The 20,681-nt window shown below is 41.4% G+C and overlaps 1 protein-coding gene across 1 annotated transcript; it reads right to left on the bottom strand.

The window, feature by feature from the left end:
- Positions 1-2,227: 2,227 nt before the first annotated feature.
- On the bottom strand, positions 2,228-18,004 carry LOC108873017 (sodium/potassium-transporting ATPase subunit alpha-1). The gene is made up of 23 exons (XM_018661008.2): positions 17,841-18,004; positions 17,311-17,424; positions 13,559-13,618; positions 12,112-12,213; positions 11,838-11,939; positions 11,622-11,735; positions 11,207-11,341; positions 10,686-10,803; positions 10,189-10,457; positions 9,791-10,099; positions 8,898-9,032; positions 8,476-8,668; positions 8,190-8,365; positions 7,927-8,063; positions 7,070-7,220; positions 6,814-6,982; positions 6,553-6,707; positions 6,277-6,400; positions 5,986-6,131; positions 5,740-5,870; positions 5,332-5,433; positions 4,204-4,295; positions 2,228-2,428 (listed from the first exon to the last, which is right to left on the bottom strand). The coding sequence occupies exons 1-23, from the start codon at positions 17,850-17,852 to the stop codon at positions 2,400-2,402; spliced, it is 3,075 nt and encodes a 1,024-aa protein (XP_018516524.1). The 5' UTR covers positions 17,853-18,004; the 3' UTR covers positions 2,228-2,399.
- Positions 18,005-20,681: the final 2,677 nt, after the last annotated feature.

Below are 20,681 nucleotides of genomic sequence, written 5' to 3'. Positions count from 1 at the left end.
GACAGAGGAGGGCGGGTGTCATACTTCATCATTCATACTTCATGTACATAGTTCTCAGGCAAACCAGTAATAAGAAAACTCCAGTTTCTAATCTCACTATTTGCCAAATGTAACAAATTCCCTGCATTGCTCTCCTGTCTGCAGCTTTAACCAGCTCTATCAGCAGGCTGTAATAGATTATGTTTTGAAAGCGACCTCTTCAACCATGAAGTAGACCCGGGCGGGTTGCATGAGCCCGCCATTGGAGTGCTATTGTATCCTGATAGGTGGACTGTGTCACTCAGTGTCTGGCTCCCTGTGTATTCTAATAGACCTTATCAGGTGGCCTGGAGAGCACTCTGCACCGACTGACAAGATAAACCCGAGGTAGATCAGACAGCGACGGGGAGATTTCACTGCGAGGCTTCAGTTCATTTTTAGCTTTTTACAAACACACACATGCTTCTTGCTTGATTATCTACCCTTCCCTTATTATATCAATTTAGGCTTAGGTAACCTGTCTCTTAATTCTGATGCAAAACATAAACAGAATCAGGAGTAAACAAACAAAACCACAGGTGGACTTAATTCACAGATGGACACACAGCAGCATGCCCTGGATTTGTGGAGGAGTACTGTACATGTGCATAATGCTCATACATGTGTGTGTAGGTGCATGCAATACAGTCAATGTACTGTATTTGTGTTTTGATGAGCGCACTCACGTCCATGTTTGTGCGATCAGTGGAACTCGCGTGTTGTCAGTGTTGCTCTATAAATAACCTAGATTTTATTTAGATCTTGGGGAGAGAGAGAGGAAAGAGAGAGGGCTCTCAAATGGGTTGCCATAGCAACAGGCACGTTCAGGGGCCCTGCTTGTGAACGAAGGATGAAGACATGATAATGTTAGTCTCTGTCTGCTGCCTCTTTCTCTCTCTCTCTCTCTCTCACTCCCCTCTCGATTCGTCTAATCTGAATTGCTTTATCGACGTGACAATTCACCAGAAAAAATATTACCAAAGCAGCAAAGAACCATAATAAGATGATTAATGACATCCTGAAAATGTGCGCCGCAAAACGCCAATATTTGTTGTTCTCTTGCTCCGACTCTTTTCCTTTGTCTTTATCACATCGATTCACTTTTTTCGCCATCCATCAACCACATTCTCTTCCCCCCTCTCTCTTTCTTTTTCCTCCTATTCTCTCTACATCACCCCATCCTTTTGTTTTGCAGATTCTTGATGTCTCTCTTGCACTAGCTCCCTCTGCTGTGAAAGAAATCACCTGTGAAGTTAGGAGGGAGAAACACTCGATTGGCTGGCTGAAACCAATTCATTCATGCCAGGACTAGCAGTTTCCCAAGTGTGTGTGAAGCTGGACATGTGTGACCAGGTTGGTATGATGATGGGACACACACACACACATATACACACAAGAGGGATTGAGGGAGAAGGGGGCAGTCATAATGACCTGGGTAAACACTAAGTAGATAGCACTAGAGTGGTCTCAGTTAATTTTCACTGAGGGCCTCTTTGCATTAGCGTTCAACAGAGCAATCCATCGCAAACACCACTATGGCAGACTGGCTCTTGAGATAATGGATGCACACACACACACACACACACACACATGCACACACACACACTGATCTGATGTACTTGTCCTTAATATCTGGTGGGTAAAGATAAAATCCCAGGGAAAAAAAAAGGTTAAAAAAGGGATAATCCAGCGTAGTGCCTGATAACACTGACATGATTAGTGTATTAATTGATTAGTCAAACAACAGAAAATTAACTAATTTTGATTCTGATGACCAGTTATTTACTTTAATCACAACTACACAGTGAAAAACACTTACATTTGATTTAATTGTCTGTTTTTGGCTGTTGCAAGGGAGCTGTTGGTTTTGAATGTGATGGTTTTAAATGCTGTTCACTATTTCTTCATCTAATTTCCTTTATTAAGTATTAGTAATTCTTTCTCTCTGCATCATAGCTGTTTTATTTTAAACTTTTGTCCCCCTCTGAACTCCTCATATCTGACCCCAGAGCTGAAGTTTAGGAACTGTTGAAGTGGATAATCCAGCTGCATGGGTCAGTGGACCTGACTCACTGGTACATATCTATTGAACCTTGAAACAACATCCCACATCAAGTCCCATGAAATACTGTTTTTACCCTCCATGTGTCAGAGAAATCAACAAGAGAGGTGTGTGCGAAAAGAAACACATGTCCAAGCAGCCTCAGTGTACAATTGTACAGAAATGTTTTATTGTGAATGACATATACATCAAGATATTCTTAATTTATCCATGTTTTGTGTTTTTTAGAGGTCTGACCAACACGTCAGAGAGATATGTAACATGGCAGTAAATAATGATGAAACACTGACTGCTCCTTCCGTAAATGTGTTGTGTTGACTCAGTAGTATGTCTCCTGTTCAACCCAACCTAGAAACCAAAGGAGACAGAATTATGTACAGAGATTTTGGGATGTTTCGCCTCAGTCTTGGAGTCCGGTGTAACAGGATGGTCGACTTGGTGGATCTAAAAATTTTGTGTCCTTTAGCTTTGCACTCAGGCTGTAGGATGATATCATCCCTCATGTTGCCTCAAGAAACTAGACTAGGTTGGAGAGCATGAGCAAGACACTTAAATTTTCTTGAAAATGCCATTAAGAGATGTGTCCTGCAGGGACAAGAAGGCTGTGGCATTTCTGTCTCACAGTTGCTCATGAGATGATGATATCATACTTGAGGCCTTATACAACCTAAATGAGAAGAAATGACTAAGAGGAGCAGCTGAATTGGGCCTGTAGCTCAAAAGGTAGACATCTAATCTCACTGTCTAAAATCTGCATTAGAAGTCAGTGCGGTTCTAATGTGTGGAGGCTTGAATTATGTGATTTAGCATCTCTTGCTCAGCCCCACTGCGCCCAAAGCTACATTTTATTTTAGGCTGTCAACACTGTGGATATTTGTGTTTCACAGAAGGCAAAAAAATCACTGGGCTGGAATCATGGTTTCTATTTTTGAGTGAAAGTGTGAAATCTCAGTGAGCCCAGGGTTAAAAATAATCAGGAGGACAGTTAGCTTTGGGTCATGTACACAGTGAAAGAGAATCACTTTATCAGATCTTGTTTGTTTTTGTTTTTTTAATTTACTAGCCTTTTTATTTCTTTTATAAAACACAGAGGTTGTTTGAAACCATCAGTTTAACTTGTTTTTTGCATCTGATTGTATCACATTATTCACCATGGATAGGCAATGAGATGTTCACTGATCTGTGCTGTGGGGCTCAGATGTAGCAGACACACACACTCTCTCTCTCTCACACACACACATACACAAGCACACAGCTGCATCAGAGCTGGGCCCTGCATACATGCAGGTTCTGCTCAGCTCCGTGGGTGGAACGAGGCATTAACAATGACATGGTTGAGGGTTCAAATCCCACTGGGCCCTGCCATCTGCCATAGTTCACTGGTGTGTGTGGAGACTCACAGACACACACACGCACACAAAAAAAGAGACAGGGGACGTACAGTGCTCATGCTAAACACACACACACCTGTGTTTCATCCTGACACTGTACATTCACTGAGCTACCACAGCCTTTGCTCTCTGTATTCAGCGTCGTACAGTATGTACTGACTGACAACACATCAGGGTGGGGAGGCAGTTCAGCTTGTATTGACTTTTTTCAACACAGTGCATATTTACCACCTGTCACAGCTATCAATATTTCAGTGATTTTTCCCTCCACTGAGCTCATGTTTTCAGATTCACTTCATAGTTCATATCCTAAAAAATACACAAAATTTCACTGAACTTTGGTGGAAAGTTTGGCCAGTATGTATTGTTTTTGGTTTTTGGTGTTAACCAGTGCTTAAAGTTGTCACTGTCCTACAACAAACATGTCTGTCCACTTTTCATCAGCTGAGAAAAAGCCTTGTTTTCAGCTTTGAGACAAAGCACATTCCATGTTTAATAGTTCATTTAGTTGATGAAGTAGGCAAATTTCCTCAGACCACAAAGGAACAAATTTTAGTTTATCCAAAAAAAGTCTGGGGAGCAATTAAATTTGATGTGACACAGCACTTTCTCTTGCATCTGATTTAACAATCCTGTCTTCCTCTTCCCTTTACCTTCACCTCCAAATAAATACAGAGAACAGAGGCAAAAAATCTGTCATGGAAAAGCAAAAACTGTCAGTAGAGGTCTTACCGCCTGGGTTGCGCCTGAGTATATATCTTCTGGCTTCATCATACAGGAAGATGAGGAGGGAGTAGGGGAAGGCACAGAACCACCAACATGGCCTAAGGTATTAACGGACAGACAGAGAAATATGAGAACACTCCTACAGAGCTGTTTGACAGAGTAGTGACACAGAGAGTTTAATGTCATTATGGTTGGCTGAAGTTTTGCTAAGAGCACATGAAAAGCTTTGGGGGTGAACATGAGACTCAACTAGTAGAATTAATTCAGAAGCTCAGTGTGAGCAAAACTAGACAGGATATATTCTGTCAATGTGTTCATCTCAGGAGCTGTTCAAAAACCTGATAATGAATGGCTCCAAGTGTTTTTCTTAACATAAAAGGTTAATCAGGAAAGAGCACTCTGACATTATCTCTTCAAATGTCAAAATAAAAACAACATTTATTTATTTAGCTAATTTTTCTGTTTAATTGATTGAATATTTGCGGTCATATTCTGCACATCTTAGATTTTCCTTAGCAATAAGTACCTTTCCAAGTCACATCTGATTACAAAGTGAGAGAGAGAAACTGAGAGGTAAAGACAGAAATAAAGAGAGAAAACAACACAAACAGAGAAAGCAGACGAGACAGAAATAGAGACAGGAAGACAAAGTCTGGGAGGAGACAGACACTCAGACAGAGAGAAAGAGAAGCCTTGGTTGGTTAAACATCAGGACTTAACAGAAAGGTAGATGGGTGGGTGAGGAAGGGAAAGAAGAAGACGAGGAGATTTAGGCACTGGCACCAGATGAAAACAAGGTGAAGAAGAAAGGAGAAGCAGGAGAAGAGAAAGATACAAAACAATAACAAGGAGAAGACGACAAGGAGGCATCAGCTGTGTGTGAAACTCTTGAGCTAATGAGCTTAACGTGCTCGTTGTTTGTCTCTTGGACAAAAAGTCTCAGTGGATTCATTTTCAAGTAACCTCAGAGAAATGTAATGAATATTGGTGAATAAACAAAAAAAGGATTTCACAGATTACCACATTTAGTACAGTACATTTATCAGAGACCAAAGGTAAAACATTTGTAAATACAGTATATTTTATGAATGAAAAATCATAGTATGGACTCTTCTGTATGTGTGTTTTACTCACTTGAGGGGATACATTCTTAGGGCAACGTCCATGCCCGGGCAGTATGACAGGAAAGCAGCCAGAGCTGTCTCCTCAAACAGACCAAAGATGAGGATGCGGTTCCTGTGGAAGCGAAGAACAACAAACATCACTCTCAGGTATTTTGAAAAGAAGTGACAGAACTAAAACCAAAACCTTGCCCTCAGTTTCCACCCCTGAAACAGGAATGAAAGGAATGAAGTTTGATGATGTACTCAAAATGTTTCTTCTAGACTGGTGAGTAAAGAGCTGTACTAACATTAGCTACATAGTGGTAGCTCTACACATAGCTCCATAACTCAGACTACAAAAGTAGTGTGCTTGAATCAAGCATGTCAGTGTCTGTACTTTAAAGAGGAAAGGGTCTTATATGTTGACTTGTGTACATACTTCATTCCTTGCTGAATGATGGAGTTCCTCCTGGTCTTACAGATGATCAGATCGGCCCACTGGACAATCACAATACTGGCGAAGAAAGCTGTGTGGCAGGTGAACTCTACGATCTTTCTGCGCTCGTATGTCTGGGACATAGAAAAAGAAAACAAATTAACACTTGCTCCCGTCCCTTGACATTTGAATGAACCATTCTCTCTGGCTCGAGCATTACTGGGTATGACCGTAGCTGGTAGTACTGACCCACTGCTGTCCGTAGCTGTCTTCCAGGTCATTTACATATTTGTCATCCCAGAGAACACGGATCCCCAACAGGTCCATGGGGAGGAAACCGTTTTCAGCCAGGATCACAAAGTATGTGAAGAACCCAGCTGTGGCCTGCATCATACCTAACGGAGGAGAAGAGAGTTTTTACTAGACTAGATTTCAGAAGGGCCTAATAATGACTCAAATAGTCACTTCTGCTTCAACAAATCAATCACATTGCAGGAGACCTTACATAAATATCACTTAAATATCATTAGGTAGACTTACCGATCTGTCCGTAGGCTATGCTGATGAGTCTCTCGTTCACCAGTTTGTCTGTTTTGGGGTTTCTGGGCTGTCTCTTCATGATGTCGCTCTCAGCTGCTTCATAAGCCAGGGAGATGGCGGGGACCTGGGAGACAACAAGTAAATAAAAGGTAAGAAAATAGAAGTAAATTATACACCCAAATCACAAAATGTATTTTTATTTCATCACTCTGTAGGATAGATTTGATAGATTTTTAAAGCAACAACATGTGTTATGCCATCAGTCAAAGAGCTCACCATGTCAGTTCCCAGGTCGATACAGAGGATGGTGACGGTTCCCAGGGGCAGAGGGATGTTGGCGATGATGAAGAGGAGGAAGGGTGAGATCTCAGGGATGTTACTGGTCAGAGTGTAGGCGATGGACTTCTTCAAGTTGTCAAAGATCAGACGACCTGACAAAGAAATTTAGAAATTGAGTGTGACAAAGTGATAAAATCAAGGAGTTACAATAATGCATTTTTACATTTCTGCAGGTATGAGTGTTGGTGCAGGTCTCACCTTCTTCCACTCCTGTAACAATGGAGGCAAAGTTGTCGTCCAGCAGGATCATGTCAGCAGCCTGCTTAGAGACGTCAGATCCAGCGATACCCATGGCAACACCGATGTCAGCCTTCTTGAGAGCAGGAGAGTCATTCACACCGTCACCTGTCACAGCCACAATGGCGCCCTGCAGAGAAAAAAAATAAGTGTTCAAATGTCCACTTTTCTGCAAGCTTTTAATCCCATCTTGTGTTTGTGAAAATGTCTTAAATACCTGTCTCTGGCAACCCTCCACAATAATCAGTTTCTGCTGAGGGGAGGTTCTAGCGAAGACGATTTCAGTGTGGTGTTTCAGTATATCATCGAGCTGCTCTGAGGTCATGTCTTTCAGCTCACCACCGTGGACAACGCAGGCCTTGGCATCTCTGGAGAGGAAATCACAATAGTGTTAGGACAGCAGCTGTAATCTGACATCCTCTTCATGAGAGGGAAACTGAGGACAGGCTATAATCAGGGCAATACAAAAAGAAAATCATGGAGAATGGGTAAACTGGGAAAACTGGGAAAACAGGAAATTCCTTCAGAAAAACAGAGAGCATCGGCCTTGGCACCCCTTAAAGACAAATTAATACATCGTCAGCAAAAAGCTAGATTTGGAATAAATTCTTTTCTTCCTTCATGACCTGATGAAACATTAGACCTTTACTGTGGACAATAAATCATACATTTAAATTTATAAAGGTATGGAATAGTGTAATATTTTGTCCAGAGGTGACATTTATCTGTGTGAGGAGTTTGCCCATGATTACAGTAATTGTAATGTATGTGTTTTGGGGTGGTACTTTACAGTTTGAACACAGAAAACTAAAATTGCTGATCAAGAATAAAGTCACCAGCTCAGAGCCAGTGTCTGCACTGAATTAATGGTAAAAGTCTTTTTGGCTGAGTAGATTGCAGATTGCAGGGCGTTGTTAGCCAACTCTGATTTAATTCTGCACTTACTGGCATGAGGCAAAAATGACAGCTGTTTCACTAAAAGTCAAATTTAGAAGGAAGACTTTATACAACTTCTACTTGGATTTGAAAAAGATGCTCAAAACTAGTTGAATAACTTAAAGTAAGAGAACTAACCTGGGGTTGACCTCTGAGACTGGAACATTCAGGCGGGCAGCAATGTCCTCAACAGTCTCGTTGCCCTCAGAGATGATACCCACACCCTTAGCAATAGCCTTGGCTGTGATTGGATGGTCACCTGTAACCATGATAACCTGAGGAGGAGGAGATAAGACAAAACACTTAGCCAGTGGAACTACAAACACATCTGTTTGGTAGTTAAAAACGTCTCCTGGGTGTACTGGACACCTGAAAAAAAATTAAAAATCCCAGTTTCACACCTTGATTCCAGCGCTCCTGCATTTGCCGACAGCATCGGGCACAGCAGCACGAGGAGGGTCAATCATGGACATGAGGCCAATGAAGCACAGCTTCTCAGTGGGGAAGTTCACCTCCTCAGTGTCAAAAGCAAAGCCCTCTGGGAACTGGTCGTCAGGCAGGTTGAAGTGGCAGAAACCTGAATAAGACAGGAGGGAAATGCTTGTCAGGAGTTCACAGATGACTTTTTTCCATCTGCTAATTAAAGATTATTAAAGGATATAAGTTTAGAATAGAGCTATGTTGTACCCAGTACTCTCTCTCCAAGTCCTCCCAGCTCAACATAGGCGTTCTGGAAAGCATCTTTCATCTCGTCATCCAGAGGCTGCTCTTTGCCCTGGATCATGATAGTGGAGCAGCGGTCCAAAATCCTCTCTGGGGCTCCTTTCATCACCAGCAGGTGCTTGGTCTCTCCAGGAGTTGAGTTCTTGTGGATGGAAAGCTGAAGGACAAGAGGAAGGTTGGATTTGAATTCAAGTTTTATTGTGGCTATCAGTAATTAATGCAAAGCAAAGCTCCATTTGAATCATCTGTTCTGGTATAGACTTTTAATCATCAGTCAGAGAAAGGTCAGCCACTAGAGGGAGTAAGTGAACATTTCCTACAAATTTCGTCTTCCAATGTAAGGCTTTCTTGCTTTGACTAAACTGGAAAATGTGTGAACTATTTACCTGGTACTTGTTGGTGGAGTTGAAGGGGATCTCAGCAACCTTGAAGTATTTTTCTCTCATGCCAGCAACAGATCCACAACACAGCTCAATACACTTCAGCAACGCAGCTTCTGAGGCATCACCGGCTACATCTCTCTGTGGATTTGAAGAGAAGAGTTAGATTGGTGTGTTGTTCGGGACAACCAGTGTCACAAAAACAGGGAAATATTTCATAAACTTAGAACCAAGGTGAACCACTGACCAACTGCAATTATTTATTCATCAATTTAGATCAGTTTGAACTTCAGTGATCCACTCCACAATTTGACCAACAAGGGAAAGATCATCCACTGAAATTCAATTTTTAAATACATACTTGGTAAGCTGGTTTGCAATAAAAGCTTACCATACCTCATTTATTGCAGATTGAGAGAGAAATATATTTGCCAGTACTCATTAAGAAATAAATCAATAGGTCTGTCTGGCCACCACTTGCTATAGAACCAGCTATATATTTCTGAAAAAGCCTTTAATTATGTTGAGTGCTCTTTATAAAGATCTGTAGTGCAGTTTGGCTGCATTTGTATTTTGATGGATCCAAAAAGTTCTTTGCCAAGTCATAATGCCAAGACACCTCCCACACAGTCACTGCATTTCATGTTTCATCTGGCAACAGTATCCAGTTCAACATAATGTTTTAAGGGGGAAAAATATTCCATGAGGAAATGAGGGTAAATTCAGCTCTGTGCTTGTTTACAACCGGGGGTAAGAGATGGTGTTACACCAAAAGCCTATGTTATTGATATCGTCCTTCAATGGTGAATTATTTAGACTCTTTTGTGGCGATCAGAATGGGTGAACTAGAGCAAATCGTTTAGTGTTTGGTAACCACAAGAACACAATAAACTTTTCACCTTCAGGATGGGAACGCTGCCCTGCTCAGCCAGGAAGACGGCGCGGTTGCAAAGTCCGGCAACTCTGGCCAGAGCAGCCCAGGTCGCGGAGCTCCTGTCGAAGGAGGTACCACTCTGGTTCTCTGTGGTGTCGGCCTCGTGGATCTGGTTGTCAAACCACATGTGGGCCACAGTCATCCTGTTCTGGGTCAGGGTGCCGGTTTTGTCGGAGCAGATGGTGGAGGTGGAGCCCAGGGTCTCCACGGCTTCCAAGTTCTTGACCAGGCAGTTCTTCTTGGCCATACGCTTAGCAGTCAGGGTCAGACACACCTAGAGATGGGATTGCTCAGGTTAGTGAGCTGAGTCACATTTTGGATCCATTACTGGACATTTAATACACAGGAAACACCAGGACTCACAGTGACAGTAGCCAGGAGACCTTCTGGCACGTTGGCGACAATGATACCGATGAGGAAGATGACGGCCTCCAGCCACCCATACCCAAGGATGAGGGAGAGGATGAAGAAGGAAACACCCAGGAAGACAGCGACACCTGTGATGATGTGGATGAAGTGCTCAATCTCAATGGCGATGGGAGTTTTGCCTCCCTCCAGACTGGAAGCCAGGGTGGCGATACGACCCATGACAGTACGATCTCCAGTGTTGATGACGACTCCTCTGGCAGTACCTGGAGGGAGAAAGAGATTTTTTAAGTTAGATGTTGAAGATTAGTTAACACATTACATGATATTTAGTGCACAGGGAGTTTAACATTAAGCTGCCCAGACCTTTTGTAACATTTGTAATTCAGTCTTTTTAAGCTTAATTTCCTGATGGTTTGAGACTAATTTCATGTAATTAACATTGTACAAGAATGAACTTTAACCCTGTGATTTGTCAAGCACTAGTTGTTTACCTTCAACACAGTTGGTTGAGAAGAAAGCAATGTTCCTGGTCTCCAGTGGGTTGTCGTTGGAGAAGTCTGGAGTACGAGTCTGAGGCTCTGATTCACCAGTCAGAGAGGAGTTGTCCACCTGTAAGCAGAAAAAAATGGCAAAAGTGAAATATCAAAGACATTACGTCAAGAGGAAATTGTCTCATGTCTTGAGGACAATGTAAAGAAAACAATGACTGGCATTGTTGCTCTTAGACAAAAGCCAGGGGATAGAAAATGACACCTTTAGAAGAAACATTTCAAGGAACAAGCATGACAAGTTATTGATATCTGAGTGGGTCAAAGTATTGTATTTCCCATCAGCTGTTGAGCAACTTTAACCACAACTTACAGCCTGTGTAGTTTGCAAGTAAATCATGATCTTAATATCAACTTGACCGCGTTAATACTCCAAAAACAGAATACATAAACTACTATACACATTATCCTGAGTTAGCTTGATACTGTTAGGTGAGATTTAAACAAGTCTTTGAGGTACGGACCTTGCAGCCGTGGGCAGAGATGATTCGCAGATCAGCTGGGATCCTGTCTCCACCTTTCACCTCCACCAAATCTCCGACCACCACCTCCTCAGCGTTGATGCTCTTCTTCTCACCGTCACGGACGACCAGGGCTTGCTACGAGACCAAAGATGAAATATGTGTTTTTGGGCAATTTCTGAACGCAACACACTTTCTATATAGGTTTTGATTTTATTCCCAGCAGAATGAAAATGGGTGACAAATGGAAAAATGTGTCATTAATGTAGTAATACTGATGAAGTAATACTTCCTCTTAGCATTGTACATATTTGATTATTTGTCTTAAATTTGATATTAGCACCATTTTGAGCTACTGTAGACTATAAAATAGGGAATTTGTGAAAGAAACTAAAATAGACTTTCAATAAAATCTCACCTGTGGGACCAGGTTCTTGAATGAGTCCATGATCTTGGAGCTCTTGGCCTCTTGGTAGTAGGAGAAGCAACCAGTGATGATGACGACAGCAGAAAGCACAACACCCAGGTACAACTACAGACAGGGAGACGACTGTTAGTTAGTTCATCTGTAGGGGTAATTTCTCTTTAATCAGTAGATAAAATGTACATGATGCACTAACAAAGGTTTACTTACATTATCATTGGCAGGTTCGTCTTCTGAGGCAGCCTGGATACCGTAAGCAAGGAAGCAGAGGATGGCACCGATCCACAGCAGCATTGAGAAACCACCAAACAGCTGGAAACAAGATAGAATAACATTTAGCTTTCAAAACTTTGCTGGTTTGACTTTCTACAACAACTAAGAGTGAATTTGCATTTCAAAAAATTTAAATATTAAAAATAAGTGTGTTTTGAATGGATAATATTTCACTCCCAACGCTGAGTTTCAGACAAGATGTGACTTTTACCTGCTTGCAGAACTTGACCCATTCAGGCGTCGTGGGAGGGGGTGTGAGAGCGTTCGGTCCATCTCGGGCCAGGATCTCTTTTGCTCTAGAGGAGGAAAGACCCTAAGCAGAGACACAAAGAAGAAAGATGAATGTTTAACTGTGTTTGTTGACTAAAAATGCTTCCTCGCACCAGCCTGGCAGATTGACAGAAAAGGGGATAAAAGAGGAGACATGGATAACTGTCTCGCCTGAGGCACGTGTGCGGTTTTGTCTGTGTAAACTAAGAAAAAACATAACAGAAAAACTTGCAAGTCCAGTTTTTGGCCTTGCTTCCCTAAAGCTGTCTTTGTCCTCATTTACTGTAGGGAAATATGATAAAGGACAAGGCAGAACAGGTACACTGCTGTAACCTCAGGAGGTGCTGGATTAAAGTCTGGTTGGGAGAAAAAGGAAAGAAACCACATCCACAGGAAGAACAATCTCAGTAATCTTATAATTATAGTCTCCTCTTTCCACAATTCTGTATAATTAGACAGCAAAATAAAGCTTATGTTTAATCACAGCTTGCGATATTAAAAGAGTGACAACAGTGTGAGACAGGATGATCAGAGTGTATCCCTATTATCAATGAACAGTGCGTACAGCAACAAAGTCAAGGTCACATTTTCTTAACACCATAAAAAAACAGTAAATTAAGATTAAAGTTTGACTGTGAGTCTCTTTGGAGGGATACCAGAACTAAAAAGCAGCATTTTTTTCTTCTTGTTGGTAGGGCCAATAAGACCTGTGTTCCTGCGTGAATAAAGTCTTTGTTTTGGGGCAAACTCAGCCAGATCAGATTTCAGCAGATAATCAGCATCAGTCGAGCATTTGGCCACTGTGGGGTTGTGTTGGGTTGTGTAATGGGATTCTATGTATGTGTGTGTCCTTAGCTTGGTGAAGATCATGGCTGAAACATACAGAGGACATTCTGTGCAGCGGCTGACACTCCTTCTCTCGACTTTCCTTCTCTCTGTATAGTTTGACACGTATTGTCTCACTCAGATTTTTAGATGAGATTTTTTCCACCATCTGAACTGAATTTAGTTTCTGGTGCTGACAAAAAAAATACATTTCCAGAAACAATGTCCCTTTGAATAAACCACAGACTCCCCTGTGAACATTGTCATTAGATCACTTCTACTCTAACAAACACTCAGTATTCAAAGCTGCATTTCGCAGGGTGAGTCCCTACACATTTTACAGGCTGCTAAATCTACTCTAAGATACTACAAGAAACTGGGAGATAAATACAACACAAAATATTTAAAGTGCAGTGTAGTTTTGTGATTTTGACCTCAGTTTACTTTTGAGATCCCTTCTCTGGCACTTTTAGGCTTATCTGCCTCTGGGAAATGATCACCAGCAACTTCAGTGAGTTACTACCACTCAGATAGGCACACACACACACATGCAGAGTGCTCACCCTGCTTAGGTCAGTTCCATATTTTCTGTGAAGCTCATCCAAGGTTAACTTGTGATCATCCTATGGAGAGAAAGAGAGAGAGAGAGATTGAGAGACATTGCGTAAAACAAGCCAAAATCCCTGTCATTTTAAAACCGCAGATATTATCTCCGTTGAGGATTAAAAATGTCCTATCATGTCCTCCAGAGGGACACAGGGAACATAAAGATGACAAGGCAAAACCGGCCATCTGATCAGGATTATGGCTGCATGTTGGTCCATACAATGCGATTTTAAGATTAGTCAAAGCAGACATTCGAGTAAAACTAGAGTCTGCTGATGATTGGAAACTCATGGCCAAACACGAGGGCTAAACTGACATGAGCTCAGTTACGTATGGACTCATCCAAACAGTCAGTTTGCTGTGAGCAAACAGTCCATCCAGCCGAATCAATGTCACCAAACTGATGCACTGATGTTTGCTCCCAAGTGTATTGCTCATGTGTTTGACATTTTGGTGGAGCTCACCAGGAGTAGAGTCTACTCTTTCAGACTCTTAGCTGAAGTGTCAGTCAACAAAATGACTTTCATGGAAACGTTTATCTATTGACGTCTTGTTTTCAGGTTCATTTTTATCACAGAGTGTTTTTTATTTCATCTAAAAAAAATGGGGGTTTCATCCCGTAACAATCTCTTTATTTTGAAATGAAAGAACAAATGAACAAACAGAGAGGCTGACACATCCATGTGCCTACACTCTGTTTTCTGAATAACGCCTACAGTGAGTGAATGAATAGAGATTCTTCCAATACAATCTGGATGATCTGCAACTACATATGACTCCCACCTTCCATTTTTTTTAATGCTGTGGAACAACAAAGTATTGTAATCTTTACACAAAATGCAATAGTGTAAAGCTGCCCACACTGGTTTCTGTGGTGATACACTGACCTCTATTATGTGACAAGCTGGTGTTGTGACTGAAATAGTGTTAAATACACCATTAAATTCATTTTCTATTTCAGTACAGTATTAATGTTTTTTTCTCAGTAACTACTCAAATACAGGTTGAGCAGCTTGCTACACCCTGATTATATACATGGAAAGTATCTCATGTTGTAGCCATCTGCTTGGATTCATTAGCAGTGCATGGAATAGAGGGGAAAATATCAGTGACTACTGTTTGGATCATATGATTTTACGTTGACTCATTTTATGAATAATGTGATTATTTGTTGAAAATGTTTTTATGATCTATAGTAAAAACAATCCCTCAAACTTCCTAAAAGCTTTGGTCTTTGCTAATTTTAGACCACAGTGAATGGCCACTCAGTTAGTGTCCTATTATATTATGTAAGTATAACTTCACTCCCCCTCACTATATAAATACTGTATGAGCTTATATATTTGCATAATATTCATTTGGCCACTGATGATGCAAAGTCCTAGCTATTAATGGGTGAAGTGAGTCCCTTTACATTTATATGCACTCTTTACTGTCAGTGCAGAAAATGGGTGTAATTGCACAGCTCTGCCTGGCCTGCCACAGTTTTGCATTATAATAAGCAAGCAAAGTGTTCCCTTCTAAATGTGCCATGCATAATGTGTTATCACATGCTCCAAACTACAGTTGCTTTTCTTAACTGTTAGTCAGCAGCTCTTTTGAAGCCTGTTGAGGAAATTTCTCCACTGGTTCTGATTCTCCATCTCTTAAACACACATTTGGCCTAGTTATAGAAGTAAATTCTGGACACCAATCGATTAAAATTAAACATGACTCTGTATTTAGCATTTTCTGTTGGACTTTGTCACTTTGTATTATCAAATCACTGGCTGCGTCATGTTGCTATGGGAATAGTCTCTATTGTCTTAAACTGGACTTTGATGGTGCAATAATCATTAACATGTCAGCTTCATAGGCTCCATAGAGATCCACCCACACTCCTACTACTGTTTTACTACTGCCCAATAACCTATTATTCTTTAACCACTTTTCAAATCTGAAACCTGTGGATTATCAATACATGACTGTAAATCACAGCTGCCCTGTTTGTGTTCCCAAAGTCAAAAACTTATTTTTCCTTTCAAACTAAAAGCCTCTCATACAATCAGCCTCTCATGCACTTAGTAGGGGGGGGTACTTTAAAGACAGTGCCTACTGTTAATTGCAGTAAATGATATGCTAAGTCAGGGAGGTTATGGCAGACAGGTGATACGGTTGCTATGGCATTGAGATGTCCTTCAGTGGCGGCAGGACTTTGAGATCTAGTTAAGACATACAGAGGACAATAATCATTAATATGTCACCTAGATGGGAATTTTATTACCTAATAACCTGCAGTACACTGTGACCTGCTGGGTGACATTGGGCACAGACTGTTGCAGTAATTAAATAACTAATTATGAAAATGGCTACATGCTATGACGTGCATATTCTATTGTAATTGTAGTTTTTGTAAAGTTACTTTAGAAACACATCACACTTCTGCATTTAACTAACAGCATCCACCAATACAATGACCTTGAGAAAGTCATTGACCAGAATACATCGACAGTAGATCATATAGCAAAATTATAGGAAATTACAATCATTATTATGATATTATTGAATCATTAGCTGGACATTTTGTTTATTAATGTCTATGCAGTGCTTTGAGATGAACATGAATCTGCCTCCTTGTGAACTGACCTTGTCAAGGACACTATCCTACGAAACTTTAAAAGCGCTCTGTCTTTTAACAGGCCGTTTTAAAACTAGTTTGTGGGTAAATATCGAAGTGAGAAACAGCTTTGGCAAACTTTTCCCACACTACAGTACTTACATTACAGATGAAACCTTAACAGCACCTCACAATGTTAAGAAATGCATTTCCGTGAGTAAATGCAAACCACTGCACATTTAAACACAGACCTGGTGGTGTGAATTCATTCATCAGCCCTTTTTTGTTGACTTGGGGATGAACATAAAGCAAGTGCCTCACTGACCTTGGGAAATGACCCCAGTCAGCCACTGATTCAGACTGTGAAAAAGCTGACACCAGTGGAAATTGGTCAGCGACTCATCTACATGTGATATTTTCAAACTCACACTCATTCTATGTATGTAACTTTACAACTCTGCAAATGTCTGTGCACGGACTCTGCAGCGAGGTGCAGTGATGAAAGTTTTGTATCGATGAGATGTGGTTATAGACAAAATGAACTTCCGCTGCCAATTAAACTATCTGACGTCTGAGAGCTGAGTTTGAGAGTAAAACAGATGCAGTGTGATATACATATACTGACTGCAGGAAAAGGACTAGTTCATGTTTTGAGAAACTGAACTCTATAATGACAACAAAACCTCTCACTCAACATAATCCAGATAAGCGGGATTTAGAAGTTAAGTATAGCTGTGAACCCCTTAATAACATGTGACTGTACATGCAGTGGGTGTAAGTAGCAATCTTTATGAAAAACAGTGACATCTCATGTGACTAGCCGCGAGGTCAAAGCAGAGGTTTGTCTCGGCTGTGACTGTATCATTGCTGTGACCAATGGCAGCAAAAGCATTAACATGACCCGAATAGGACTGTCATCAAGTCTGAGGCAAGCAACGAGTATGGGAGGGCACAGTTGTAAAATTCAAGATGGTCTCATTATCTACCGCCTCTTCCTTTCAGTTCAACCTTTTACAGTTGATTTAGAATGAGTTTCTGAGTACTTAAATATCATACTCTCATTGCCCCAATCAAGTACTTAAGATACAGGTTTTACTTTTGTTTTGTACTCACCAGGTCGACTTCTTTCTTGAGCTCGTCCATATCCTTCTTGTCCCCTTTACCTTTCTTGCCTTTCTTTGCCTGGCCATCTGAGGTAGGCGCAGGTTTGTACTCTTCTTTCCCTCTCTGAATTGAAGAAAGTGAGACAAAAATTAGTTCCTGGATAAGACTGAGCACATGTGTGTAGGAACGCTGCTCTGAAACTTCCTCTTTAGAGGCACGAGTGAGAGCACAAAAAAGCAGAGTCAACTTGGCTGTTGAAACATACTGTGAAACTTTGTGATCATTCTTAGGGCTGTAACCCTCATAAAAACCTCCAATTTGACAACTTAGAAGAGCTTCTAAATTCCTTAAAAAACCCCAAAACTATACACATGAGTGGCAGATTTCGAAACTAAGGTACAAAGTACTTAAGGCATACCACAACCAATAACTTGTGACCAAAACTTGGTCTCAGCTCAAAACATAACTGGCCTAATTTTAACCTAATCTAAAGAGTCTGACTACCAGGCCAAAACAAGTGACAGAGTTCCATTACTTACTCCCAGCCCCATGGTTGCAATGCAAGTGTGTGAACCGTCAATCCAATTGTCTTTTTAAATTGCAACTTTCCTTCCCCGCCTCTTTCTCTCTCTCTCTCTCGCTCTCTCACACACACTCTCTCTCTCAGCCCTGTTGCGTCCTGTGTCTTCCGCACTCCCCAGAGCAGAGAAGGTAGGTTGCCTCATGTTACCATACCTTTATATCCTCAACTCCCTCACCTGCCTTGAGAGGAGGAGTTTGGGAGTGAGTGAGTGGGGGAGTGGAGTGGGGGTGAAACTGGACAGGTGAGTGTTGTGGAGGGAAGGGGGTGCACTAGGGGGGAGGGAGGCAGTGGTGGAGGAGGAATGGAGGAAAAGGGGGAGGGGTGAATCTTGCTCAACTTCCCGGTTTTGTTCTCAGCGCTTCTTTCACTCTTTACTCATTTACTCTCTCTGCTCAATCCATTCCTCTTTCTCCTTTTAGTTTAATTTCAAGCTTCAGTTGCAACAGGTAGATGGTTTGGACCAGAGAAACCTGAGTGAATACTTGTGCCTGTGTGCTTCTCTGTCTGTATGTGCTTCATTTACAGTACAAACAGGGACGAAGGGGAAAAAGAATAGTGGAATAGTGAATGAGAAACAGATAGAGATAAAGCCTGAGCTAGAAAGGTGAAAGTCCAGTTCTGCAAGTGACCGACTGCCCAAAGCTGAAGGAGGTATTTGAATAACAAAAACTGAAAAAAAAGAGCTGATTAAAACTGACTTTTTTCCCCATGAGGACTTGAGAAAAAGAGGTTGGACAAAACTGTTGCTCATAGCAAAGATAACATGTGGAATGCAAAGGGAGGAATCAAGTGAGCCTTTAGCCTCCCCTCTCTGTCTGAGGTCAATGTGCCCTGTAAAAAAACTACTTTGTAACTGATTGTGAAGTCCTTTCACCTGAGGAGAAGTCAAGAGAGCAGCGCTGGAATGTCTTTCATAATGCTACATCTTTGTGTTTAGCACAGATTCATACTCCTGCAGCACTGAGTGAGCTTAAAGAGGTCCTTAGCCTTCTGCCTGCTACTCCCATACAGTGGCTAAAGGATTAATATATGTTAATCATCCTGAGAAAAACACAAAAATCCCATGGTTTCACGGGCAAAGTTCAGCTCCTACTAAACCCACAAATGGATACAAATACATATTTAATTGGTCCAGCTGATAGACTAACAGGAACCAAAAGGTCTGCAGTCACAGTGAGGCCCCACCTCACTGTTCCTGTAGTTAGAACAATGAGGGTTTAACTATAAGGGTTACAATGAATGACTGAGCCGGACAATGCCCCTGACAATACACTGTGTCCTTGAACACACAAAGTGATTTCTCAACCGGTCATCAGGTTGGTACAGATAAAATAGAACTATTGATGTGTATGTTTGTGCATGACATGCACAGGATAAAGGCTCTCCTCACCCAGCTTTATGAGTCTCAGTTCACTCACAATGTCATCAAACATCTTTGGCGGCCACCTCAGCTGCATCAGAGGACACCAGTGACCCTGAAGTCCCACATGAAACCAAGAAGTGCTTTTCCTGTTCATTGAAACTTGCAAGGAGGAGGAGGGCTCGTCCTTGCTGGCTGGCAGGCTGGTGGGGGTTGTTTGATGTGTTTGTAGTAAACTTCCAACTGTTTATGGTTACTAGACCATGCAGGGAGGAGGGGGACACTGATGCAGAGATGAGGAGAGGAAAAGAGTGCAGGAAGAGCAGGGCAGGGACAGAAAGAGAGTGCATTCTCAGTTGTTATTTTAGTTGTTGTAAAATGAATGCAGCTCATTTTGTTGCTGCTTTAGCAGTACACAGGACTGGAGGACCTGCCATAGCAGTAGAGCCGGCAGTGTATTGAATTCACTTTGTTCCAATTCTATTCAGGAAAATGAAATGCATCCAGGAGAAAGAGGTGATGTAAGAGATAGAGAAAGGGAGAAAACCCTTAAGGGTATAGTTCAACCCAAAATAAAATGAAACCTATTTTTCCTCTTTCCCAGTCTGCTGTAAATCCACTCAGATAATAGTTATAGTTAACCACTGTACAGCAGAACCAAAGGAAATTGGTTTGTGGTGCAGTAACTCATGATAATAAGCTGAAATTCATTGGGTTGCTAACTAACAACATGTGCTTTACAACACATCCTGTCAGCAGCTATAGATGTGTATGCACATATTTCCAGTACCTGTCTCTTTAGCTTCACAATGACATTCAGTGGGACCACACCTTCTATTCAAACACAGCCGCAGACACGCATTTCTGTTTTCACTTTCATTTGCAGGATTTGTACTTGAGCGTGTTTAAGTCTTTGGGAAATCGACCTCCCACGCAGCAGTGGTCTCACGCTTACATCAATAAAACCAAACAGCAAACTGTGATTGAGCCTAAGTGGCTTCCTCAGAGTTTTTATGTGGCTGATGGAGGTTTTAGCTCTGTAATTAATGCAATATAGAGTCTTGTTTATCCCCAAACAATGTTCTGCCTAACATAAACAGTATACGACCTGAAGACATAAAACATGGCCTTTGGAATGTCACTGTAGTAGTGCGTACAGGGAGTAATAGTAATATTATTAGATGAAACACATTAGTAGAAGTGACGTAGGGTAACTAATAGCCATTAGCCAATAGATTTTTGGGCTTTACTCTCATGGTACATAGCCATACAAATAGTTTGGTTTTTTTGCACTGAGGTTTTGAAATATCTGACCATTAACATTAATTAGAACTTGGGCAGAAGTAGAAATCTCAAAGGCAGATATCTGAAAACCTCAGTGGAAAATTTTTAAACTATATGCGTGGTTAAATACCACCAGCGATAATTGAGATAGCA

The sequence above is a fragment of the Lates calcarifer genome, linkage group LG7_2, assembly GCF_001640805.2.
Source record: "Lates calcarifer isolate ASB-BC8 linkage group LG7_2, TLL_Latcal_v3, whole genome shotgun sequence".
Classification (NCBI taxonomy): Eukaryota; Metazoa; Chordata; class Actinopteri; family Centropomidae; genus Lates; species Lates calcarifer.
The sequence above is the reverse complement of the archived record's forward strand: the minus strand, read 5'-3'. Positions and strand labels throughout refer to the sequence as shown.

What these genes read in the sequence shown, in the direction of transcription:
- LOC108873017 (XM_018661008.2), bottom strand. An exon ending in CTCAACCAACTGTGTTGAAG is followed by an intron (nt 10,458 to 10,685) that starts GTAAACAACTAG and finishes TTCTCCCTCCAG; the next exon opens with GTACTGCCAGAGGAGTCGTC. An exon ending in CATAGCCTACGGACAGATCG is followed by an intron (nt 6,132 to 6,276) that starts GTAAGTCTACCT and finishes CTCCTCCGTTAG; the next exon opens with GTATGATGCAGGCCACAGCT.